Here is a 26,965-nt window from a genome sequence, read left to right as displayed (position 1 = left end):
ACTAGGGATATGTTTCCAATACACTTCTAATAGCAAGTAAATCGTTGCAGGAAGGGGTAGTACCATAGGAACGCATAAAACCCATCCAGTATTTCTTTTCCATCCAACTTTTTATCTCAATTATTCCATGGCTATTGTACCCTACTGTTACTAGGTAAAATATGGCAATAACTTTGAAGCTAGACATACCTGTCATTGACTCTCACTTAAAGATTTTAGCTGTGCTTATTGCTAACAGTATACACTGCAGCATTTTAATAAATGTCTTGAATAGCCAAGACTTGCTCACAGAGACATCTGACCATAAACACCTCCCTTTGCAGGTCTGAGCCCCACGGAGCTGCCATTTGACTGCCTGGAGAAGACGAGCCGCATGCTCAGCTCAACATACAACACAGAGAAAGCCATAGTGAAAACGTGGCGCCACCTCGCCGAGAGCTTTGGACTGAAGCGAGACGAAATAGGTGGCATGACAGACGGCATGCAGCTGTTTGATCGCATCAGCACAGCGGGTTACAGCATCCCAGAACTGCTAACCAAACTGGTGCAAATCGAGCGGCTGGACGCTGTCGAGTCCTTGTGTGCAGATATTCTGGAGTGGGCACAAGCAATGCCTGCTCCCGAACCAGCGGTCACATCCTGACGTGGCTGTGCTCCCACATCACCTGCGAGAGCAATGATTCCAGCAAGCAGCACACCAAAGACTTTGGACAAGAGACCCTTGACGTTTCTTCTGTGTAATCATTCCCCATACCGATGGGAAGCTTTTCTCTTTTACTTCTAAAAAGTGAAGTTACGCATCTACCAAAACGAGAGCAGAAATCTCCCAAGAAGCTTGGTATAAAACATGTCATTAAACAAAATGATTAAGTTAATCAGTTACTGGTAATAAGTGGACAGAAAAGGATCCATCTTCCAGTCTGTGTTTGAGTATATGTGCAGATAATCCTGTCACTACCCTTCCAGCCTGGCTTTCAAGCCACTGAATTGCTATCTGAAGATATTCCTATCTCTTAGGGCTTTGTTCAACCATTTAATTGTTGCAGTCAACAGCACCACTGCTACAGTATCAATTAATGCACATTAGGCACCCACATTTCTATCAGCTCTAACGCATTTAATATGTAACCAGTTTCATTTTCTGTATTTCCTATGGTTTTGTTGGATCTAGAAGTACGTGCATAGGTCAGCCTGCATACACAGTCTCCAGATAAAATAATTATACTATATGAAAAAAGCCCCAGCATAATTTACAGATGGAAGTGCTTCAAAACTCTGTATATAATGCTTGTAAATGCACTCTTGGTCCATACTAACATTTCAAAAATTGTAAATTCAAACTGCAAGTCCACTTAGGGCAAGCTGGTTAGCAAGAAGGCAGTGAAGTTGGCAGTCACTCCTTGCAAGTGGAGAGGAGAGCAACAAGATTTTCTCTTTCTTGCTGTTAAAAAAAAAAAAAAAAAAAAAAAAAAAAAGGCAAAGCAAACAGCTAAACAGCTTGTCCACTACTACGACTACAATTTTTTTCCAGTAGTGACATCTATATATCAAATAATGTCTCAAGCAGAGGAATTTCAGATAACGTTTGACACTGAGAGCAAATAGAGTAGATTTCTTTGGACAGCTGAAATGTACAGGAACATGTGTTTTTGAAATGCTGTACTGTAGTCAATGCAGAACACGAGTGCAGGCCCCACAGGTGAAAACTCACTCCTCTGGAAGGTAAGGCACTATCATGAGTTTGTGCGCAACAAAATCTTACCTTAGTTTTTTCCCATTAGCTACTCTGATTTTGCTGTTTACAAGTTCTGTAAAACCTGTACAGACCACACGGCAGGAGCTGTTACCAAATGTATACACTTAATTTATAGCTAAAAGGAGCGATGACAGGTTTCAACAAGTGTCACCACTGAATTAAGAGAACTGGCACTTGCAAAGCTATAGTATTTAAATTCCAAATCGCTTGGCTGAACAAAATGTTATAAAAAACTATTAACTATAACCCTGAAGTTAACAACCAGTATTCCATCACTTAATAACTAGATATTATCTATGATAGTATGGTAATTGTGCTGAACATTTAGTATCCCACTTTGACATCTATATTTACCGATCTTTTCAGCACTTGATCTGTATCGTAGAGGAAGTACGTACTGCAACACAAAACCTATCCTTCTCACTATTCTTCCACCACCTCTTTGGTCTCATAACTCACTCTTCTTTCATTTGCATACACCAAATTTGATGAGAATTTTGATTTTAAAGGAAGAAGAAAGCTGCATTTATTTGAATATTTAACTAGCTAACTGATGTTTAATTTATGGGTCTAATTCTTGCTATCTTGAAATCAATGACAAATTCATACAGACATCAACAGGCTTCAGAAAGATCTGTAGATTTGCTGACAACTCTGCAAACTTCAAGATTTTCAAGACCTTGAGTTTGCAGATTAAGTCTGTTACTACTAAAATAAGAAAAAAAGGAAAAAAAGAAAATGGGAAGATTCAGTTTCTCTTGTGCCAGTGTGTAACAACCGTGTTAGTCAAGGGACTGTCTCCTATACTTCACGTTTCATTTAATAGTACACACCATTTGTATGCTTAAAAGATGACACAGGAATCCGTGTTTCTATGCTTATTGGGCCTTGAAAATCTAGGGTCTTGAAATCATTGGTGCCAATGTGAACACAGACTATTTAACATTATTTTATTTAGTATACAGTATTTTTATTGTTACACAAAAGATGTACAGGAATGAAAAAAATCTTGTAGATCTTGCCAAAGCTTACTTTCTAATAATTTTGTTTAATGCTGTATATATAACTTATTATATTGTAAAATATGAACATAAAATATGCTAATAAAAGAAAGAGGTCAAACGCAGTTGTACTATCTTTATTATTATTATTTCATATATTGTCTTATAAACGTGTAATTAAAAAGTTAGCCAGGGGCAGGCACATTCCTGTGGTATGGGAGCGGCTAGGTAACATACACGAAGGAATCTTTATGCTCCCATAGTATACTGCCTGTCTGCCTCGCACTTCGGAAACTTTCAAAGCAGAAGCCATTCTTCCTTTCACAATTCGGTTTTGGTTCAATATTTCACCTGCTAGCTACTATAAAAATGCCCAACTTCTTAGAGAAACTGTTTGAAAGTTATTATATATGTCCTGAGAGGTGGTACAGACTGTGAGACCAGCGAGTAATCTCACAACAGCAACACTCTCTCACCGGCATTTTCATTTTGTGTTCCTAAACCAGCAGTACTACACAGCATTATCAAAGACATTATTTGGAAGCTTTTGCTGCATGATAGAAGAATTATATTCATCCGAGCCTATGCTGCACTGTGCAGACTGCTAACAGAACTGCAACTTCTACAGAAGACAGCACCAAGCTTCATTTCCCCCAAGAGCTGGGGACTAAGCTAAGGCTTTCGAAGTATTTCATAGAGATTAAACATTTGCTAAAAGGAATAAACACTGTCCTGCTTAAAAAACAATTTGGGATATTGTTTATTCAGATTCATTTCTGTTTTCAGCATGATGAACACATTCTTGTTCTGTCAACAATTAAAGGAGAGAAAGGCTCCAGAAAGTGCAACAAAGGCTTTGAGTTTGCCAGCTGGTTGGGAAGATAGGATGTTTGGAGTTTCACTTTACTGTCTTTTCACTCCCTGCACTATGTAAGCAGGAGTTAACGTAGCGTGAAGGCACACTGCAACAGGTGCTGCTCTATCAAAACACATCGCTGTCTGAAGGGCTCGACCATTCTTTGCTTTAACATGCTTACGGACAATGATCCAAAGGAAAAACTTTGGCTTCTTAGGTTTAACTTGACAGAGCACAAACTCAAATCTGAGTAAAATATCCACGCCCTTCCATTGTGCAAAATAATAAAACAAAAGAAGAAAACAAAATCCAAACCACAAGAGCTCCAGTGGGATGTCATCTTTGTTTCATTTTTTCCATTTTGCTTCATTTTTTCCTTCCTGTGTGGCACTTCCAGCTCACTGGGATATACCTGTGCAAATGCAGGTGTCTGCACTGAGATTAATCTTGTACTAAAGCAGACATCTAAGATAATCAAGACGAATTGCATCTTCTAACTATAGGCTACAGTGTCTCTCAATGATAAAGAGAATCTGGCGTGGCAAGCCAGATGATGTAAACATTTATTCTGTGGATGTCGAAGGTTAGATGAGTTGAATCTTACCAAGTAAGTAACGTATTTCAGGTTTGTGACTATTTTGGCTCAGTAATGTCTCTGAAATACCTGCAGCCAGCAAACACAGAATGAAGATGAACCTCAACCTATTATTAGTGATGTTAATTAGTGTTCTGTTTTTGAATTATTGAATCAGATGAATGCTTCTCTGGCATTGCGTAATAATGTTCTTGGTATTTACAATTTGGCTGATAAAAGGTTAGAGCAAAGCTATGATTGACTCTGCTATCCTAAATATGATAAAAAATTAACAAGACTTAACAAGCAAGAAGAAGTTAGAAGTTTCTGAATTTATACATGAGAACATTACAGATTTCAATCTATTACTGTAGACTTTACCTCAAACGTAAATACATTTCTTACGACAGAATCTGAAACCGAACTTACTTCAATGATCCAAAACCTAAAGAAAGCATAACCACCTTTGCTTAGAAGTGGCTCTTTACCAGTCCAGCAGTATTTGATCAAGTACAGACCATCTTCAATGCCAAATATCAATCCTGATTTTGGTGTAGAGAAGCCAATTGCCATTTTTTTTATTTATTTGGGGGGGGAGGATATTTTTTGTCCTCAGCTCCTGGCACCGCTTCTTTATGAAACACTCATTATCTTAGCCTGAGCTTTTTAACCTAATGCTCAAAGAACAGACTGAAGGAAAAAAAGTTGGTTAATTACATTATAGCATTTAAAGTGGTTCTTACCAGAATCCTGATGATCAGGAAACCTGAGCATGGTCTTGTCTTTATAAGAAATACTTCATAAGGAATGCCCTTGAATAAGTCTAAGTTAGAACAATATTTAATTCACAGTCACTGTATGATCTTATGTTCCTTTAAAATGATGCATTTTCACTACACAGTGGAAAATCTGCTGTTTTACCTTGTCCTGATTGCCACATACTGTCTCAAGCTCTCCCTCTTTACAGGGGAAAAAAATATGTCTTCTTTCAGAGCAAAGGAGCATAGCAGCAGCAAGAGAGGCTTCAGGAATGCAAGGTGGGAAAGGCTGGGAGGAAAAGTGAGAAAGCAGAGACTCTACTGCACAGCACGGAATGGGAGAAAACTGATAAGGGCAGGGGCAGATAGACAACAAGGCCTCAGATAGTTATGTATAGGTGAATTTTTCTGGGAGTCAGAGGAGATGCACAGAGTTTGCTGCAAACATGGTTGTTAGAGCTGGAATAAAATTTAAGACCCACCCTCTCAAGGAAATGAGAGGTCAGGAGAAGGTTATCAAGGAGTACTTTTATTTCCTTTTTCATATGCATTTTTCATAAAAGGTAATTGTTCTTCTGTATTCTGTGGTAAAACCCAGCTTTGAGGTTGAAAAGACCCTCTGTGTCCTTGGAAATGTTTATTTAAAACACACAAAAGATTCATATAAAGCCCTAGTCAACTCAAGGTTTTGCCACAAATACTTTCTACAGCCCATGTCATAAACACTCTAAAAATCGTGCTTTTTTTTTTTTTTTTTTCTTTTTTTTTCTTTTTTTTTTTAATACCAGCAGGGCCCAATAGAAAAGGCACTTAACTGCATATCTGCAGACTGACCTTGTATTTTGAAATCCATCACCAGCCTTCTGGATGACTTTGTGGAAAGTTCCTCCCAGAAAATAAAAATGATTATCACCTAGCAAGACCTTTCCCACCTAATCCTATTTTCTTAGCCTGCCTGGTATCATCTCATTCTTTCCTTAGAGAAACTCACTTGGCTTTGCAGACTCTCTATTATATTAGGTTGCAGTGGGGAACTGGCTTCTGTATAGCATCTACCATCTGGTGGTCCTGGTGTGAACAGAAGCAAGGTGAACAAAAAAGGATAGGTGTGTTTTGGAGCACAAAGCAACAACAGTGGGCTGCCTCCATATTCTGTAATTTGGGGTCATTAATCCCTTCTTCGTGAGCAAAAAGGTAAAGTGGTTACATGCTCAGTGAGAGGGGTTGGAGGATGACTTGAAAAAGGCATACCGGTTTAAACAGGAGAAGCCCACCATCCGTATGCTAAGCTCTCCGTCATGAACTCAAGACCTCCCATGGTTTAGAAGTCTTGCTTTGTTATTAGGAAGGTATATTGAAGAGGTGGGGGAGAAAAAAAAAAATAGCGTTCCAAGTGAAAACCATGACCCGGAGGTAAAACAAGAACCTCCTGCATGCGGAAGTCATTCCACAGCAAGCAACGTCTATACGTCTCTGTGATAATGACAAACAAAGAGAGCTTGTGCCCCTGTTATGTACTGGATAGGCTTCCTAGTGGATATTCCAGTAAGTATATTCATATAAACAAGGTAAAAATGCACTGGATCTATCAGCCTATATCTAGTTGCATACATATTCTATTCCCCCGCATCCAAATGAGTTCTTCTGATTATTTATTGTGATATGATTTATAAAGCATAGCACCTGTTACCTCAGGCACTAATTTATCATTATCAACCACTCTTCAAGGACAGAAAAATGTTGATTCCTTTTTGGTAGTGTTCTGTGAAACTAGACTGTCTGAATACTTATATTATGGAATAATGATAAGGAGCCTTTGCATGCTCTGCAGCAGAAGACATCAGTGATTCGTTGTTATACAGATCATACCTAGGCATCTCATTTGTCCATCACATTTAAAAGAAAAAAAAAAAAAAAAAGAATCCATTTTTCTTGTTGGTAAAAGGGGCTGCTCTAAACACAAGTCTACAATAGGCTACATTCAGGTTAGTATCGCGAGAAACAGCCCAGGAATACACAATGACTTTCCAACTTAATCCACCACATAGAAGTAAATCAGGAACAAGTAACACTAAGGACATATAAGTAGAAAGGCTGAAACTGAAAACGGGAAGGAAGCGGAGTTAGGCTGTGTTTCTGAAATTTGGCCTTGGTGTGCAAGGCTGCTCTGAAAAAAGTTAGTCGTGCTTCAATGGAAACTAGGAGGACATCAAGCTGTTACATTTTGGGAAGGACCAGGGAATGACAAAGTTTTGTTTATTTGCATTTCTTATATAAATAGCTCCTGAATCCACATACTAGAATAATATTTCTTCCGAAGGACAAAACCCGTCTGGCAGCATTAATTATCTCTGACCTTCTTCAAAGGCATATTACTTTTCCAAAAAGCTGATGTGTGGGTGGAATATTATGCTCCTTTCTGAAACTTTTACCACGTGATACCTTTTTTCCTGTAAGCTGGATCACATATTTTTATTTCTTTTCTCCATAATTAACCACATCGAGGATGCCATTTTATGGAGCTGAAGATGACCTTAAAGATATCTAATTAGTAGGGATGTTGTCTTGTGCTGAGCTTTCACAGCTACTGTTAGCAGTATCCCAGCCACCAAGCCTACAGCCCTAGCTTGTGCACATCTACCAGAGCAGTTACTTTCCATTAAGTTGCACTGATCAGAGATGTCATTTATTACAGATATATGGCTTGCTGGATCTCTTTTTCTCAGGTAATTGACTGTGACATTGATCAGAATGTCTTGTTATGTTATGTCTTATTCTTCTTTTTTTTTCAGGACCATCCACTCAAAACCAAAAGAAACAAAACAAAAAGAAAGTAGCCACAAGCAAGCAAACAGTAAGTGCCTATGTTCAAAATTCTCTCTTGTAGTAGTGATTAGGTAGTCAGAAATATCCAAGATGCTTTCAAAATTATGGAAAGAAAAAAAAAGAAAAAAAAGGAAAGTCTAATTAAGGAGAACCATGGTCAGAAGACTGCTTTACAGACTTTCATCAACCCCAAATGTTTCTAGTTTTGACAATGGATAGTGGTGGTTTGGACACAGCACATTACAAGAGTCAGCGTAACACAAAGATGCCTTTGCCCATCACAGCATTTTTCCGGGGATGCTGAAGGAAGGTAGGAACACACCATAGCGCAGCACCATTCCTTTCAGAGTAACTTTTGCGAGTTTTAAAAATGTGAGTGCTATGTTATTACTAGGAGCACAGAGGGGCACTACTTTATCACGGTAATTCCTCTAGCCGTTTACAAAGTGAAGGTTTACCAAATTTCATAGACCAAATTTTCACACTTTCTAGACTAAATTTAAATACGTTATCATGAAGATAAATGCTTTCTACCAGGAAATCAATCACTGAAGTCATTTAACTTTTGGGTGAAAAATTCAGTACATAATTGAAGGATCCATTGTCATACCTCTGAATTATGAGCTCTGCTTACAGTCTCTTTTAAATCTGGTCTGGTAAGTAAAATGATATATTTAAGACATTTGTGCTGATCATGAATAAAGTTTTTCGAAAAAAATGTTGCCTTCAGCATACTTTCACCTTTCTGGTTCATTTATCTGCTAGAAGATACTTTTTGCCAAGATGATAGATTAAATTCAGTTATGCAAAATTTAAATTAAAAAAAAAAAAAAAAGATGTAAGCCAGTCATGTTCAGGGGAACAAGGAAGGGAACGACGAAATACTGCTTTAAAGGACAGACCTTTCGTCAGGTGGGAGGTTAAAAATATGAAGGAAGGAAGCACAACTACAAGTGCCCAGGCTGGGCACTGTTAGCCTAGTTCATTTAGATCTGCCATGCTTCTGTAAATACCACTGTCTGCTGTCCAGGGAGCTGTCTTTCTTACAGATTTGCCCAGTTTAGACTTTGTAAATCTTGTCTAAAACACTGTCTTGACTGTTTTGACAGGAAGCCTTCAATAAACAGCAAGGGGGATTACAACACGAATTATGCAATATATAGGTTTGGGAAAAAAAAAAAAGGTATTTTTCTCCCTGTTTGGAAGGCTTTTCTGGGATGAGAACTATCATAATACGAGCAGAAGCAATACTCACTTCAACTTTCCTAATGAAGGCTCCCACAGCTGTTCTAAAAAGCAGCAACATAAAATTTGGGGTCAGTTCTTTATCACCCTTTAAAGTGACAAGGTGTGACTACCAGAAACTTGCTACCGTCATCAGCATGAAATGAAGGTAATTGCTTCTGGGGACCTAGGTGCAGCAAGACAGAGCAGACTGCAGCTGGCTCAAAGCTACATGTTCTGACTGATCAGCTGTCTGCTGCCAGCAAGTGTAGGAGTCCCCGTCTCTCTTTTAAGTGAGAGCATTCATAAGGTTTCTCTCTTCTCAAACAAATTTTCTCACCATTAGTTGATAACTTCCCTTGCCTGCTACCAAATCTGGCTGGAAGCAGCTTGCATGTTCAAAATAGCATGACACTTTTGGGGGATGCAGACGGACAATGATCCCATAAACCGTGTTTCTTTAGGAAATCAGGAACCAGGGGGAATAGCTAGTTGGTTACCTCTGTCAAATGTCTCTTGTTGCAGATAATCTTCCAACAGAAGGATAAAGTAGTAGAAACTCACGCTCACATTACAGTACCCAAATGCTGCAAAAGCAGCAAAAAGCAGGCAGTTCTAGGTTCCATCTGAAAAGGAAAGACTACAAAGAGATCCCCCAAGCATGACCAATCTGACAGAAATTTATTCGTCATCTGACTTCAGCATTTATCCAGTAGAAGTGTATCACACAGGACAAAAGATCCACAGAGGGACACATCAGAAAACTGGAAACAGGGCCTTTTGTTTAATTTTTAGTTAGGCAAACAGGCAAAGCAAAACCTTTTAAAATAGTGCAATAGTGCTTGATATTGCCACTGAGGGCTATCTCCCATCTTTAGGTTTCCTCCTGCCGCTGCTCCTAACCTGTTCCGAGTTCACTGGGTGAACTAGGAACAAACTGCCCATTGTCGGAGGCTGCAGAGGAAAGCACTGCTGGGACCTCCTCATCTTCCTCCCCCTGAGACTTGGTGTACAGCACCAGCCCAACCTCCTCTCTCATCCACTTTCTCTTACAGACCTGTTGATCCCATGCGTGCAATCGTATTGCTCCGGCATGTTACTGGAGAGAGGGAGACATGCCCCTAGGCCGAAGCTCCTTCCCCTTCCCCACAACCCCCTGCTCATTGCTGGAACAGAGGCCGCCAAAGAACCTCGGGGGAATGACAGCAAAATGGGGATGTTCGAGCAAGGCCTCAACACGGACCGGCATGGACAGCCAGGCCGGGCTGCCCTACAAGGTTGGTATTCAGGACACTGCAACAAGCAGGTGTGTACAAAACTCAATGTAGCAAACATTTGGAAATGCAAATATAGAAATACAGTAATTTTAGTATGATAGTTTGCTGGTATCTACTTCTGCCTCCTAATGACAAAGGTAAGAGAGGTTATCTATGCTTCTAAGTTACGCACCATTATTAGTTAGCTTAGTTACTGTAGATTATCAATGAAAAATTGAACCAGAATAGCTCAAAAATTTCCAGTCATTTCTGATCATGCTAGTTCCATTTATTCCTAGACTATTTTCCTTAAAGTCTCTGATCCTGAAATCACATTGTTCTAAGAGTCTCATTTGCATTTATAGTCCGCATGTCCCATAAGTAAAAGCATATTTACCAGTGCAATCCAACACAAACTATAAAAGAGATAGCAAATAAAAACAATACAAAATTCATCTTTTTTTTTTCCTACCCTTATCTAGTAGGATTCACAAATATTTCTGCATTAACAGAATTGATTAGTGATTAATTCAGGAACAGATATGACATAGTTTACATTTTTAAAAGATTTTCACAGAATATTATTATGACACTTAATAAAGGATTAGTATAAATTGTCTCTCACAACTGGTTTAAAAAATTAGTTCTGAAATGACAAGTCCAGCTTCCATATAACTCTACTGAAGTCTGACTTTCATTTTTTTTACATGAAAGAATCAAATGACCACTAACTGTCTGCACATCCAAACACTGTTACACTGAGTCAAAAATCACATGTGCATTCTGGAACTTAACAATAGTTGCTATATTTATAGAACTATCTATTCTTCATAAGACACTCCAAATTCATTTGTATAATTCATTTGTCGATTTCTAGTACATTTAAGGTTTACTTTAATATGAATGGAAATTGAGCACTGCTATTTTTCTTTGCAGCTCTGTTAAAATTTACTTAAGATCAAAATCATTAGTCTCATCCTTAGTCAAATCCTTCATTAATTTAATTATATTAACATTTAACAGGTTCACTTTTTAAATTTAATTTTAACATAAACACTCAATATAACAAAAATTGAAAATTAACAGTGATTCACTTCTTCTAACAGTGAACACTTACTAGATGGTTACAGGCTCTTCAGGAGGGACAGGCAGGGTAGGCGAGGTGGTGGGGTGGCGATGTATGTGAAGCATGGGCTGGACTGTGTGGAACTTCAAGTTGGCAATGGCAAAGTTGAGAGCCTCTGGGTAAGGATTAAGGGACAAACAAATAAAGGGGATGTCATTGTGGGAGTCTATTACAGACCAACCAGCCAGGAAGACAACACCGATGAATTATTCTTTGCGGAACTAAGAGATGCTTCCAGCTCAACTCCCCTTGTCCTTATGGGGGACTTCAACTTGCCAGACATCAACTGGGATCACCACATGGCTGACAGGAGCAAGTCCAGGAGGTTCATAAAGCACCTAGATGATTACTTCTTGGTGCAGGTGCTAAGGGAGCCAACAAGGAAAGGTGCCCTCCTAGATCTGTTGCTGGAGAAGAGAGAGGGTCTTGTGGGGGATGTGGCAATTGGCAGCCTTCTCGGTCATAGTGACCATGAAGTGGTTGAGTTTAAAATTTATGGCGACAGAAGGAAAACTGCCACCAAAACCTCAGCCCTGGATATGGGGAAAGCAGACTTCAGGCTGCTCAGGGAACTAGTCAGCAAGGTCCCCTGGGAAACTGCTTTTGAAGGTATTGGCGTCCATCAGTGCTGGTCAGTCTTTAAGCACTGCCTCCTAAAAGCACAAGATCAGGCAATTCCAAAATATCGGAAGTCAGGCAAGCAGGGCAGAAGGCCAGCCTGGCTGACCAGGGATCTTCTACTGAAGCCTAGGTGAAAAAAGAAAATGTATGGTTGCTGGAAGGAGGGTCAGACAACATGGAAGGAATACAGGGACACTATTCGCGTTTGTAGGCAGAAAATTCATGTAGCCAAAGCCCAACTACAGTTGAAGCTGGCCATGTCTGTGGGAGACAACAAAAAGGTTTTTTTTAGATATGTGAACAGAAAAAGGAGGACCAAAGAAAACATAGGTCCGCTACTTGATGGGGAAGGTCTCCTCACAGACAAGGACATAGGCAAAGCAGAGACTTTTAATGCTTTCTTCGCCTCTGTCTTCAACGCTGATGATGGGCTTCGGGACCCAGGGTGCCCTGAGCTGGAGGACCATGATGGTGGGAATGATAAACTCCCAACCGACCCTGAACATGTGCGGGATTTGCTGCTCCACCTGGATCCATACAAGTCCATGGGTCCGGTTGGGATTCATCCCACGGTGCTTAAAGAGCTGGCTGACATCATTGTGGGACCTCTCTCAATTATTTTTCAATGGTCTTGGGAATCTGGAGAGGTCCCAGTAGACTGGAAGCTGGCAAATGTTGTGCCAATTTTCAAGAAGGGCAAGAAAGAAGACGCTAGCAATTATAGGCCTGTCAGTCTCACGTCAGTGCCTGGTAAAATTATGGAGAGGATGATCCTTGAAGTTATTGAAGCGCACCTGGGGGACAATGCAGTCATTGGTCCCAGCCAACATGGGTTCATGAGGGGTAGGTCCTGCCTAACAAATCTGATTTCCTTTTATGATAAGATCACCCATCTAGTTGACCAAGGGAAACCAGCTGATGTGATCTTTTTGGACTTCAGCAAAGCTTTTGACACGGTTTCCCATAGGACCCTACTGGACAAAATGTCCAGCATACAACTTAACAAAAACATCATATGATGGGTGAGCAATTGGCTGATGCGCAGGGCTCAAAGGGTTGTGGTAAATGGGGCCACATCAGGCTGGCGGATGGTCATTAGTGGGGTCCCCTAAGGCTCCATTTTAGGGCCAGTCCTCTTCAATGTTTTTATAAATGATTTGGATGTAGGACTAGAAGGGGTTTTGAGCATATTTGCCAACGGCACCAAAATTAGAGGAGTTGTAGACTCTGCTGAAAGTGGAAAGGCCTTGCAGAGGGATCTGGACAGATTGGAGAGCTGGGTGATCACCAACCACATGAAGTTTAACAAAAGAAAATGCCAGGTCCTGCAGCTGGGACAGGGCAACCCCAGCTATACGTACAGACTGGGTGACGAGACGCTGGAGAGCAGCCCCGCAGAGAGGGATCTGGGGGTTGTGGTTGACAGCAAGTTGAATATGAGCCAGCAGTATGCCCTGGCAGCCAGGAGGGCCAACCGTATCCTGGGGTGCATCAAGCACGGCATCGCTAGTCGGTCGAGGGAAGTGATTGTCTCAATCTGCTCTGCGCTGGTGTGGCCTCCCCTCAAGTACTGTGTGCAGTTCTGGGCACCACAGTACAAGAAGGACATTAAACTGTTGGAGAGTGTCCAGAGGAAGGCAACAAAGATGGTGAAGGGCCTAGAGGGGAAGACATATGAGGAGCGGCTGAGGGCACTGGGCCTGTTCAGCCTGGAGGAGGCTGAGGGGGGACCTCATCACAGTCTACAGATTCCTCATGAGGGGGAGTGGAGGGGCAGGCACCAACCTATTCTCCGTAATAACCAGTGACAGGACCTGCAGGAACGATGTTAAGCTGAGGCAGGGGAAGTTTAGGCTAGACATCAGGAAGAGGTTCTTCACCGAGAGGGTGGTCGCACACTGGGACAGGCTCCCCAGCGAAGCACTCACTGCACCAAGCCTGTCTGAATTTAAGAAGCAATTGGACTGTGCACGTAGTCACATGGTCTGTGTGGTGCCAGGAGTTGGACTCAATGATCCTTATGGGTCCCTTCCAACTTGGGATATTCTGTGATTCTATGATTCTACTTGTTGTGGTTTAACCCAGCAGGCAGCTGAGCACCACACAGCTGTTTGCTCACTCCCCACTCTGGGATGGGGGAGAGAATCAGAAAAAAAGTCAAACTCATGGGCTGAGATTAAGACAGTTTAATAGGACAAAAAATAAAGGGGAAATAATAATTGTATACATATATACATATACACAAAGCAAGTGATGCGTAACACAACTGCTCACCACCTGCCGACTGATGCCCAGCCAGTCCCTGAGCAGCAGCACCTGCCCCCCAGCCAACCCCCCCAGTTTATTGCTCAGCATGACACCACATGGTGTGAGACATCTCTTTGGCCATCTTACATCACCTGTCCTGGCTGTGTCCCCTCCCAGCAGGGCCGCACAAGGAGCTGAACAGTCCTTGGCTCTGTGTGAGCACTGCTCCGCAACAACTACAACATCGGTTTGTTATCAGCATTAACAATAACAGCCACTATGAAGAAAATTAACCATATCCTAGCCAAAACCAGGACACTACTATATATAAACCACAAGAGACTTTGGTCTTTGGCACATACTCTATGTGCCTCTTTACCACATTATCTTTGCCACTATTAAAAAATACATTTAGTTTCTTAAGTTGGCACCATAAGGAAGAGTAGTAAGTTATCAAACAGTAATGAAGACTGAAAGCCAAGAACAGAACATTGATGTGGATATAGAAAAGCCAACAATTTTCTATAGTTTTGTTTGTTTTTTTTTTTTCTTGTTTATTTTCTAGCATTATAATGACTAAGCAGGCAGAGCAGCACATGAGGACTAGAAATACAATTCCTAAATAAGAGGATTTTGTCTCCAGCTGAAAGTATATGGATGCTTTTGCACTGCTGGTAAATCTGACAAATGTGAAATTACTGATAAAGAAATACTTATTCCAAAACATAATCCATTGTTGGCAAAAGCTTTTATCTACTATTAGTATTATTTAAATTTACCTAAATTGTTTTCCCACCAACAGAGTTCATGCTGCTTGCTCTCTCTTCCAGACAGAAGAGACAGTACTACGTCTGGTACTTGGTGCCAGGTCTGATGTAGAATCTTTTCATAGAAAAGTTTGTCATAAATGAAAGTCAGATTGCTTGAAAAAAAATATTGCTTTCAATTTCAATCCACTTTCAAAGACTTAAAGACTTTTGGTAAAAAAAAGACACAGGAAAAACAAGAAAAAATGTAAGAAAATGAGAAGTAAACCTGTTTGAAGTTTTATACTGACTGCCAGTGTTAGTCAAAGACTAACATACAACAGATCTTTACATTTTAATTGCAGTTTCAATTTTACAATTAAATTTTCTGTAGTTACAGTACAAAAGATGAATCAGAAATTAGAAATGGAAGATTAAGTTGAAATTTTAGAAAGTATCCCGTTTCCTACATATACAAAATTCCGAACACTGAATTGTGACAGACTAAGAATATATTCAAGCACATTCAGAAAGGAAATGTGGGTACTAAGAGACCAAATGGGAACTGAATTGGAAATTAATATAAAATACATTAGTAGCATTGAAGTATAATATTATTATCAGGGATTGCTATAGCCAGGCATTTAAAGAAATGTTTATAGGTTACGTTTTCAGGGACATTACAATGCAAAGTTACATGAGAAGTTCACATAAAGCAGGACAAAATACTAGATATTACAAAAACACAGGTAAAGAGCAAATGCCAAGAAATTACAAAATTAAAGTAACTAAAAAATTCTCATTTGATACCTCAAGTTTACTGCAATCAAAATTTGGTTTTAATCACTAAAACTCTAATTATCTGAAAGATAATTTGATAAAATACTTGCCTGTTACTTATCAACCATAGGAATCAATCAATGAATTCATAAAACTCTCTGAAGAGTAAAAAGGAAGTAAAATTTCTGCCTGTATGGAAAGGTTGGTATTAGTGATCTGCTTACTCAGGACACGCAACTTTAGCTGAATGGATCCAATTTCTTAGACTGTATGAGTCACTCAGGACAGCAGCATTATGTCACAAAGTATGAAAGAAAGAAATTTAGCATATTACAGTTTTTCACTTTCCTATTCATGAATGAGGGAAATATCATTACGATTCTACATGATACAAAGTAACTTACAGAATACAGAGGTTTTGATGAACAATTTTATTGAAAGCACTAAAAACAATAAATAAATAAATAAATAAATTACTTTTTGAACTACAATAGAGAGTTGGCATACATTACACAGAACAACAATTCTCAAAAGATAGTGCTAGTCACTTTTGCTTAGACTCGAGTCTAGCACTGTTGCTCTCTGCCACTCCCAAATTATACAGAATTACTCTGAGGTCTACGCAGAAGTGATGGTGATCAGGATGTGTTGTCCTGAGAAGTTCTTTGATCACTTCGGGAAGCGCAAACGATTCAAACATCTTCTTATTGCTTCTGCAAAAGATTTAACATAGAATAATTGACATAAGATAATTGACAAGTTTCAACTTAACAGTAAAGATTTTACAGATCTATTATCTATCAGTTAAAAAAAAATTATATTGGGAGCTTCACATAACTCTGTCTCTAAGCAGAAAATTATCAATGCATTGTAAGAAAAATCTTGACAAAAATCATCAAGAACTATGCTTTCTCTTGACTAAATGGTATTTACATGTAGTACAGTGGAAGATCAAGGAAAACCTGTAAAAAGGTTTCCCCAATTAGAAGCAAGATTTCAGAAACAGGACACGTACAGAAAATCCACAATAACATCAAGGCAAATATAGTAATGAACTACTACAAAACCAAGGGTAAAAAATTTACTTTAAAGAATATATCAAAGTTCATTTTTTAAGATTCATGGCACTACCTGTGAGGTTGTCTTTTAATTAAAAAATTTAAAAATCTGGATTTCTGAGTACACTTTTAGTTTATTTCCAATGAAAAATATGATTTAAATTAGAGTATTTTACAGGAAAACTTTTTTTCCCCCCGAGTTCAATTTTGTTCCTAAGAAAAATCAAACTAAACCCTCAGTTTTGCAAATAACTAACTCTAATGTAAGCTACGGTTTAGTGTAAATACCTGCTTTTGTAAATGAAACAATCCCATTAAATAATGCACATCAATGGAACTCAGCAGCATTCTACCACTGACATGTTGAAGATCTTTGTTACAATAAATTAGTAACCAACAAGCAACGGAAACCTATTTTGTAAAGGTTAACATTCCCCCAAAGTCTTATATGGCTCAAGACCTTAAACTCTGGTTTTTTTTGATAGAGATGAAAATTGACAAAACTTAAATTTAAGTCACATACAAAACAATTTTCAGAGGACATTTTTACCAACTCGGTAAAACTGAAGGTCGGGGGGAAGAAAAGAAGGGTTTTCTTCTAAGCATTCTTGTCATCTAAATAAATAAGGAATATATGTTCTTTAGGCTAGTTATTTTTTAGTTCATATTCTGAACTACACAGATTTATAGGCAAATTGAGAGACTCATCTTACATATCTGTGACAAACATTTTAAACATAATTGCTAACAATGAAAGTCCAGTATTATTTGTATTGGAGCAAATGAACGTCAAAACAGAGATGAGCTTTTTAAAAAAAGAGAAATGTCCCCAAGTTCAGTGATCTAATGGTAATTAACAGAAAAACAGTAATAAAGGATTACTTTATTTCGGAGAGTTTCCGTAGCATAAAACAAATCTTTTTCAAAAAGCACATGTCTAGTCCGGGATTCTGAAGCAATTCAGAACAAGCACGGAAAACGGATTCAGTACTGCAGTATTCCAGGAAAAGCTGTAAGCAATCTGTAAAAGAAAATAATTAAAAAGTTTCATCACAGAACTTGGTGCAGGGAAAAATAAATCATTGATTTATAGCTTTTGAGGGCTTTATATGCCTCATGTTGTGCAACCATGAGAACAATGTAATAACTGGGTATATTCCAGGCATGTGACGCAAAAATCAGGTAAAACTAAGAACTAAAAACCACCCAAGTTCCTAAGAGTTCTGATGTCACCAGCACTTGTGGTATTAAAACAAGGCCTATTCCCCTAAAAACAAAGGAAAATAGGACACTGAACAATTTTAAACTCAAATTAAAAAATCTTATCTTCAACATGTTTATTCAATGTTAGTTGATCATGATCCTTTTCTTATGATTACGTGAGGAGAACACTAAGCTATGCTAAAAAGACTCAAAAGGAAATATTTTAAGCTGCTGCAAAATGATGTACAGAAATAGTACCTGTAGACACTGATGTGATACTAGACAGCCTTTCATTATCAAAATACTGTCACTGTGCTGTTTCAAGACAGGCAGAATAGTAATTGAGAGGTCAGAGTTGGATAAGAACACCTGAATATCGAAACAATTCCTGTAAAATGCTGGATAATTTTTTAACATGGCCATATTGTATAATCTTTTCCATTTATCCTGCTCTCCAAAACTCAGTCAATTTAGAATAAAGTAAAATCTGTTCCCTTGTGTTGTTTCACTCTTGATTCTAATAGTACAGACTGATTTATAGCAACACCATAAAGAACATAAGTAATGATTTAATAGGTAACAGAACTGAACAAATTTGTTAGGAATCCAACAAAAGTCACTATTCACTGCGCTCTGCCCTTAGTGTATAAACACACTTGGTATGCCCCAGGATATAGTTACTTAGAATATGCCATTAAATTAATAGTTATTGTAATATTATTCTACTTTTACTGTAGAAGGAGGTCCTACAATTTATTCCTATAAATATCCACAAAATGCCTTAAATTCCTTTTTGTAGGTGTAAACAAATACCATATTCAGCTTACCTGGGCATTTTTTTGCTGGCTTGTTCTTACTGGTCTTAAAAATACTGTATTATTTTATTATTAAAAATTCTGGTCTTAAGGTATCTTAAAAATACTTTATTAATATATATATACACACATATACACACAGATACACTGTAAGAATGTTTTAACTGTGAGGTTTATAAAACAATATAAAAAATATGCTGAGGGATTTTTACTATAAAACAGAAGAGCCAAGGTGGAAATAATATCTCAAGTCTCACAAAGTTCAATTACGTGAAAGCAAACTGATAAAGACATGCATTTAAAGAGATTTTTCATACATCGTTTATATATTCATTTCAAATAAGCTTTTGCAGAATATATTTTAAATCATCAAAAATGTACAAAGTAAGCATATAATTTAAATGCCTGTCTATCTGATGAACTGGAAGAATAAAAACTGTATATTTTTAAATATTTTTGTTTCATCTCTGCACAGATTTTGTTTTTATTAACTACTGTAGAAAAACTAAATTGGAATCTATCCTGTCAGGATTTGACACAATTTTAAATAATCTGCAAAAGCCTCCCATTGTAACCATAAAAAAATGCAGCATTTTGTAGCTACATTAACTTAACTTGATTGGTAGACTGCAATGAACAATGACCAATTTATCACTGTTGACAGAATTCATCTGAAATTTACCCTCAAAGTAATCAGTCACTCACAGCATCAAATCTCACCAGCTATAGTTATTCAGAAAATTCTGTTTTATAGCTAAAGCTCTGTCACCTCAGAAAATGAAGACTGTCAGGAACACCAGCTTGAAGTTCATGTTTTCACAAATTAACCATTACAGTTTTGCTTCATTTCTAATTGCATGTGGATCTGCCAGGAGACTGGACCAACCCAACCGAGTGATGGAAAGTTAGCTCATGGAAAAGTTACATAAGGACCACAGAAACAGAAAACACTTGAAAGAAACAGTAACAACACTGAACAGCTTCCTAATGAGCTGTTGTCTCTAACACAGTCACCTGCAAGATTGGAACCATTTGCTGAGTTTAACTCATTCTCTTGTCATCAACAGCTGGGCCTGGTAAGAGCCAGTGGTTATGGCACAACAGAGGGCAGGCAAGATAACAGTCAGCGCAAGGCCCCTCGAGTGTGGATGCCTTCGTGGGTGACCCCGAGTTAAGAGACCCCAAGGACAGCTTCAGCCCATCACCCAATACGTGTTGACCTCAGGATGGTATGAATTGCTCTTCAGCTTCCTAGATGTGCAAGACCTTCACGCAGCTGTGACACGGGATGTACGGGAGACCAGCGCCATTCTCAAATGACAATCACACACACACAAAAAAAAAGCAATAAAAAAGGTTAAAAATAGAACAGGATTCCTTATGTCACAGAAGTCAGTTGGACTGAACAGAAGTTTACAAGGAACAGAAAAGACCAGAACAAAAACCTACACCTTGGAGGCCAGGAACTACCTTTATAACAAGACAGATTGTATGAAAAGTTGTTCTTTTTTAACAAGGTCTAACAACCCCTCACCCCCCCATAAAAGCAGAAGGTCTGCCAGCCACAGAAGTAAAAATATCAAAAAATAACTAGTAAGGCCCGCACAAGAAAGATGGGACAGAAGATAAAGGCATTTTAGTCTTTTGGGTGCACACCTTGGCTAGTTTGCTGGTTTGCAGGAAATCTATCTTGATGGAAAGGACAAGGAAGGACAAGCCCCAAACCTGTAATTCCAAAAGAGCCCTTTAGGCAGGGACACCACAGCAGACCTCAGGAATCTGAAAGAAACGTTAGCTGGATTTTATGACAAGGAAAGTTAGACAGTTGTTGCTAACAAGTTGGGAAGTGGCACTTTGTGAAGAGGGAACAGCCAATGTAATACATGTATGTAGGACATGTACAAAAAAAACCAAACCAATCTGAACATATTCATGCCCTTCAATAAAACTCCCAAGACATTTTCAGAAACTAAAGACAGAAGTGTGCTATAGGTTTATGCAGCATTACATGCAATATCATTGTATTGGAGAAGATGGGGATTAGAAAAAGAACTGGAAGGTGTGTAAGGAGTTGGCTAAAAAGAAAGCAAACCATCTGGCTTTGAAAAGTGAACTTCTAGTTTTAAACGGTCTAGTTTTAAACAGCAACCAATATGGTCTGACCGTTGAAGAGTGATTCTAATGAGGCCTTAGAGAGAAAAACACCATTCCACAAATAACCTAGATAGCCTGTAAATCGCAGCTATACACTATTCGGGGTTACTTTGTTTAGTAAACCAGAAAAAGCCTAACGACCTACTAGAATCACTAAAGGAATCACAACTCTCTCTTCCAGGTGGAAACCTAAAAGAGCTTTGTTCCAACAATTCTTCTGTCCTTGCCTGCCTTATTTCCTCTGTTCCACTCCTGCAATAACCAGCTCAGAACTAAGCACAATATTTCAAACAAGATGACAAACTCAAATAAAGTCTTAACATAATTAAACCTAACCTGAGATGCAACTCATATGATTCTGGAACATCATGTCATATAAATAAAGTCTGAACTCTTACAATACACAGGTGTTATTCAAACTGCACAAATTATACCACCTACTTCCAAAAAAAGCCCCAAGGAAAATAACCTTCTTTATAAAATTACTTCAGCTATAGCACTGGTCTCAATTTTCCTCGAATGTTACAGAGAAACATTGGCTAATAAGTACAATTGTTCTATGAGTCAAATTAAGAAAAAAAGTGTATTAAAATTTGGTTTTGTTCAACTGAACAGTGTTTGAGGTGCATTCAAAGTTTATCAAAGCATTAAATCTACTTTCTGTGACAATGTTATCAGATCAGGTTTTGTTATCACACCCATCTTCGGGCAGGTTCATAGCTTAAAGATCACTCAAGAATTAATTATTCCTCCACCTCTGCCTGCTGATTCCTCTCTTCCTTGTAAAAAAGAACTAGCAGAAGAAAGTAACAATCAGAAAAGTAGAAGATATTGCATATGAACACGTAACCTGAGCTGGAAAGTACCAAAGAACATACAATAACAAACTGACAGAAAGAGAAAGAAAGTACCAAACAATGTTATCTTTCAGACCTCCACCATTTCCAATTGAAACAATGGTGTCGGGACTCTCCCCTGACAGGATTCTGGATGTGAAACACCTGAACCAAAATGGGGATGGGGTACATAAAAAGCTGTGTGCCAGTAAAGATGAAGAGCAAATAAGATTATTAATTCTAATTTGCCATTAAGATACTGCATATTGACAGGAAACAGATGATACCAATACCTCAACTGTTACATTTGACGTTATGTTTTCAGTAACTGGATGCCTTATTAGCATTGTTGACGTGTGAACTAGCAAGGGAAACTTGGACACCCACTGGATCAGAAATACTACGAAGCCAAAAGGAATGATACTGCTCTAAAATCTGAAAAAATGAGTACTGAAACCAAGTCGGTCAATGGGCTTAAGCAATACTGCAGAATCTCTTATTATAATTTCTATCAAAGCACAGAAATGTCCATCTTAGGCCAATAGGTGCTTTCTTCTCATGCAGCTTAAGTAATTTCCCTCAATATATGAGGGAGTCTAGGCCTTATGTCTGGAATATGAGGACGAGAATTTTTTTTTTTTTTTTCAGGAAAAAACCTACAAGAGGGCTTCAGATAGGTCTGAAATGTATAGAACCATTAGCATATATTGCTTACTGTAACAACAGGTACATGCAGTTACAGGAAGAGGCAGTGCAAAGCATTTGGTATTTCACATCTGACTCATCTTGCAGCCTGGACAATTAAAATTTGAATCCATAAAAATACTTCACAAAAAAATAAATTAAAAAATTAAGTTATGAAAAAGAACATCTGAAAAAAATCAGTGCTTTTTTTTTCTTACTCAGTTTCTAATCACGTAAGCTGTAACGGTAATATGTTTAAACAAAAATACTGGAATAATCATATAGACTCAGAAGATTATTCCAGCAAATCGAAAGAATGCTTAGGGATTGCATATCATAGAGAAAAAATATAGACTTCGACTCCTGTTGGTCAGAGGCTGTTTCGTTGGGTAACACGTTTCCATATTTTAGTACAAGATCAGCTACTTATGACTTCATATTTAAGGCTGCATAACAATAAAGTTTTAAAATTGTGCATAAAGTCCTGTTTTAGTCTAACACAGAGAGACCTCTGAATATTCACAGCCACCTTCCAGTTTGCTTTTAATAACTTGTTCATAAGAAACATACAAAGGTATGAAATTATGATTACCTGTCAACAATACTACTTGTCATCATTAACAATTTCTTGGAAAACATTAACTATATATTGGAAAAGAACAGAATCTGACTATAGCATGTATATAGGCAATTCCTTATACCAAAGAGAAAGGCTCTGCATAAGGCTTTATATCCAGTTGCTGAAAAATAAATTCTCAATCATATGTTAATCCAATTAAGCATTAGTCCTCCTTCCCTGGTTTTGCATATATATCTTCTCTGAGAAGCAACATGGCAAAATGTGAACTTCTCACAATTTATCTCCATTATTCTTCTAAATCTAGGCATCTAGCATATCAAAATGACTACTGCTAGGTAACAGAACATGTACTGTTAGTGGAATTTTTCTTCAAAGTCATGTCAGATACCATCAACCCTGCTTAGGTTTTTCTCTCCCAGTTACTTTACCAATCAAAATTACGATGATTAGAAATACTTTGGTGTAAAAAAAACTAAACTAACCACACGGTCTGAAAGGAAGAAAACAACATCAGGTAAATCTTTCTGCCACTTATCTCACTACAAAATGGCTTCTAACTCAATGTTTTTCCATCCCAAGTTAAACACGCTTTCTATTTTCACCGCTATAGTACATGGTAACAAAATACCCCAAGCCAACAATATGTATTTCACAAATAGCAGCAGTCCCTTCTCCTCCCCTTTTCTGTTCTAAAAAAACAGCGAATGATTTTTATTCTAAGAAAAGTAACAAGGATTATTCCACACGACACTGGAATGGCTCACTAGTTTTGTGTTCATCCAGACTGTTATCAACTGATTCTTTGCCTGTATCACCTGGAAAAGCACTGTGAATAATGAGATTATTAACCCTTTTATAGGACCACACTACAGTACAATTCAGCGAAACATAACCATCTCTTACAGATGTGCCATTTCCAATTATTTGAAAGTGAAAAATGGCTAGGGGAGAGCTGTTCATGGGGGGGGAGGGGGGGAGATAAACTTTTTTTTTTTTTTTTTTATCTCCACCTGCTAACAGGATTTCATGAAATGGCTGCCCTGGCACAGTCTTACTTCAAAAGAAAAATACTCATTGGCAAAACATCAGCAAGGTAAACCAGTGCAATAAACAGAAAAGCTAAACTAAATATAATAACAAAAAAATCACACCAGTAAGAAAGCAACCAGGACAATATGTAAAGCATGGATGCTGACAGCGAGAAGAGACAGACAATTCAGAAACATACTTTATATCTCTAATGAATTTAAATGACACAAATAAATGCTAATGCTAGATTAGGTTATTTATAGAGAAGCATCACGTTATTTTTTACTTGGTATTTATACTTATCTCACCTATTTTCATCATAACTTTTTTTTTTTTTTTTTCAATTACTCACTTTTATCAGAGCTCCTGGCCATCTCAGTTAATGCATCAAGAGGACAAGAAAGGAGACATTTTCTGGATATAGTTAAGTGGCTTAGTACGACAGGCACACATTGGTATTGCAAAAATAACATCTTTCCTTCATCTGTTCTCAAGTCCACGCAAAGGGAACGAAATGCATGAGTCAGGTAATTCACTGAAAGATAACAGAAAACAGGGAATAAAAATTCTATAATCACAGTTCCATTAGATGATCACAAACATGTGAATATTTATCCTAAGAGTTACTGTTGCAGATATATACTAATAAAAAAAAGTTAGATGGCTGAAAATATTAATTTTATTTATTTATTTAAAGGCATACTCTGCCTATTTTTATTCCTTAAAAAAATTGTTGTGAGTGGAAAAAAAGACATGCTACAACTCACAAATTGAGCAAAATATATTTACAAACATAAAACCTTTCTAATATCTTCCTTAAGAGAGAAAAGAAATCACAAGCTGCATAGTTTGGGACTATATTGGTTTCAACATCTGGGAAGCCTCTAATAAAGGAGTAAAAGGCTAATTCATCTGAATAAGTGCAATTACTTTCATGACAGCAACTATTCGCATTCCTTTCCATAAAAGGCTGTAGTTTAAGTTTCAGTGCATCTATGTTATATACGCATCCATTTTGGAGAGCACTAAATTATTCAGAGAATTTAGATTAAGTGAATCAATTCAATTTTCTTAATTTCATGATGTCAAATCTTCCTCAATATCTTGGAATAGCATTGATCATCCGGAGCACAGAAAATTAGGAGTAAGGCAAAAATTTATCACACAGCAAAAGTTTAATTGCAGTGCCATCTGCTGGATATTAGCATCTTGAAGGAAACAGGATATATATTTAAACTGAACATGCTGCTTTATCATCACTAGATCATTAGACACGTGGTCAGTGATGAAAATTCATACACAGTAAGTTTCAACATACATTTAATAGATTTTTTTTCCACGTTCTATAAGCTTGCAGTAAAAACCAACCATGAGAAGCTAAACTGATTCATTCTGATCAACAGCTTTCATCTGCTTACAGTTAATCTCTGCAATAAGTACTTTTTTTTGTATTGTAATTCATTTTCATCATTTTTATCAACCATTTCTAGAAATGTGAGTTTCAATTTCAGGGTAATCATCGTGCTTCACCAAAATATACTGACTGAAACTATATGATACTGAAATTGAAAATATACCGATTCTTCCCTCCAACAGCTGAAATACTGTACTTGCTTATTAATGGTGTCAGGATGGTCTTCCAGAATGTTTAAATCCTGTTTATTCTAAGCACTACCAGTATAAATACTGCACAGGTCAGTATTTTTGTCATCACTTCAACGAAAATTTTTTGTCTTTTCAGGCTCTGTTTGTTTTTAAAGAAACTCCTGCTGAGAAGAGATGCTACGGCATCCTGGAGATTGCACAAGTGGAGTAACTGTCATGAACTGAAGCAAAAGTCACTAAGAACTGTGATATCTCCAGACAAGTATGACCTTGTTTGCTTTGCCTGTTAACAAAATACATTACTATACTGCATCAGCATATAGTAGCATTTTTCAATGTTTTTCAATGTTGATAATGTTTATGGGTAGCCACTTGCAGTGACAGACTTGGTAGGAGAGGAGGGGAGACAGCAGAGAGGTAAGAGCTAGACAGACTATGAGCTTTACATCAAACTTGGACAAAGCAATGAAATTCTAGAACTCTCTGAAATTTGCTACTGATTTCAGTTTACTGAAGAGCAATTAGCTGTACCATTATATGCAGTGAAGATCTTGACAAACAAATCACTGCTAGAGTGATTGCTTGAGAGAATTACCAACATCTCTTTTCCCCTTCGTCACAAAAAACGTTGATCTCACTGACAACAATAACACATATTAAAATGACCACACAAATTATGACATGAATAATAGCAAGGTTCATACTTCCTTCCCTATATTATGCTTTATCAGGTGGTAAAATTCAAATAAAACATCCTTCACTAATAAAGCATTACAGATGCTACAGTATCATTGAACTGCTGCATTTTGTAAATTTGTTTTTCATCCAGGCACATTCCTGGAAATAAGATTTTTTAAAAAAAGGATAAAAATAAAAAGATGATAAAAAAAGACATCATAAAAACCAGAACTTACCTCGCTGAAACTTCGCTGTTTCAAGCAAAATTAAAGTTGACAGAAACCTCAAAGGCATAAAGGAGCTTGTAAAGAAAAGTACAGTTTTTGGTGTACTCTGTGTAGACTTTTCAGACCATGTTTGCAGGTTTCCCTGATGTTCTATGCCTTTGAAAATAACTTCTCCAAGTCTCTCCATTGTTGATGTCATGCTTGCATGCTGTTTCAAACAACGTGCACATTTAGTGTAAACATTAAAATACAAGAAAATCCTGTCTACTATGTATAGATATGTATGTTCCCCTAAGGATTAAATATTAAATAGCAAATGCCTTGA

At 37.8% G+C, this 26,965-nt stretch overlaps 2 protein-coding genes and 2 long non-coding RNA genes across 11 annotated transcripts in view; 2 read left to right on the top strand and 2 right to left on the bottom strand.

The window, feature by feature from the left end:
- Positions 1–2,987, top strand: part of LOC136789695 (tumor necrosis factor receptor superfamily member EDAR-like) — a 32,620-nt gene extending 29,633 nt beyond the window's left edge. Inside the window, exon 12 of one of the 2 annotated variants that reach the window (XM_066990471.1) lies at positions 324–2,987. In XM_066990471.1, the coding sequence (XP_066846572.1) occupies positions 324–643 (320 nt within the window). In that variant the 3' untranslated portion in view covers positions 644–2,987. The remainder of the gene's footprint in view (positions 1–323) is intronic. The other variant, XM_066990470.1, reaches the window with a different exon arrangement.
- Positions 1–10,137, bottom strand: part of LOC136789718 (uncharacterized) — a 19,121-nt gene extending 8,984 nt beyond the window's left edge. For both annotated transcript variants that reach the window (XR_010828640.1, XR_010828641.1), the window contains exon 1: positions 10,053–10,137. This is a non-coding gene — a long non-coding RNA (uncharacterized lncRNA). The remainder of the gene's footprint in view (positions 1–10,052) is intronic.
- On the top strand, positions 6,863–26,965 carry LOC136789714 (uncharacterized). The gene is made up of 3 exons (XR_010828636.1): positions 6,863–7,799; positions 10,051–10,272; positions 25,872–26,965. It is a non-coding gene; the product is annotated as an uncharacterized lncRNA (long non-coding RNA).
- The window catches only part of LOC136789698 (coiled-coil domain-containing protein 138-like), a 33,338-nt gene continuing 20,542 nt past the window's right edge, over positions 14,170–26,965 (bottom strand). The window contains exons 8-12 of one of the 6 annotated variants that reach the window (XR_010828616.1): positions 26,650–26,848; positions 24,483–24,665; positions 20,504–20,572; positions 19,862–20,158; positions 17,713–17,850 (exon numbers count right to left, since the gene is read on the bottom strand). Coding sequence is in view for 4 of the 6 variants with exons in the window: in XM_066990484.1 (XP_066846585.1) it covers positions 16,316–16,484; positions 17,712–17,850; positions 24,483–24,665; positions 26,650–26,848 (690 nt within the window). In the remaining 2 variants the exon portion in view is untranslated. Of the gene's footprint in view, positions 16,485–17,711; positions 17,851–18,939; positions 20,627–24,482; positions 24,666–26,649; positions 26,849–26,965 lie in introns of those variants that run through there. The other 5 variants (XM_066990484.1, XR_010828617.1, XM_066990485.1 and 2 more) reach the window with 5 other exon arrangements.

This window comes from Anser cygnoides, chromosome 1 (genome assembly GCF_040182565.1).
Source record: "Anser cygnoides isolate HZ-2024a breed goose chromosome 1, Taihu_goose_T2T_genome, whole genome shotgun sequence".
Lineage (NCBI taxonomy): Eukaryota > Metazoa > Chordata > Aves > Anseriformes > Anatidae > Anser > Anser cygnoides.
The sequence above is the reverse complement of the archived record's forward strand: the minus strand, read 5'-3'. Positions and strand labels throughout refer to the sequence as shown.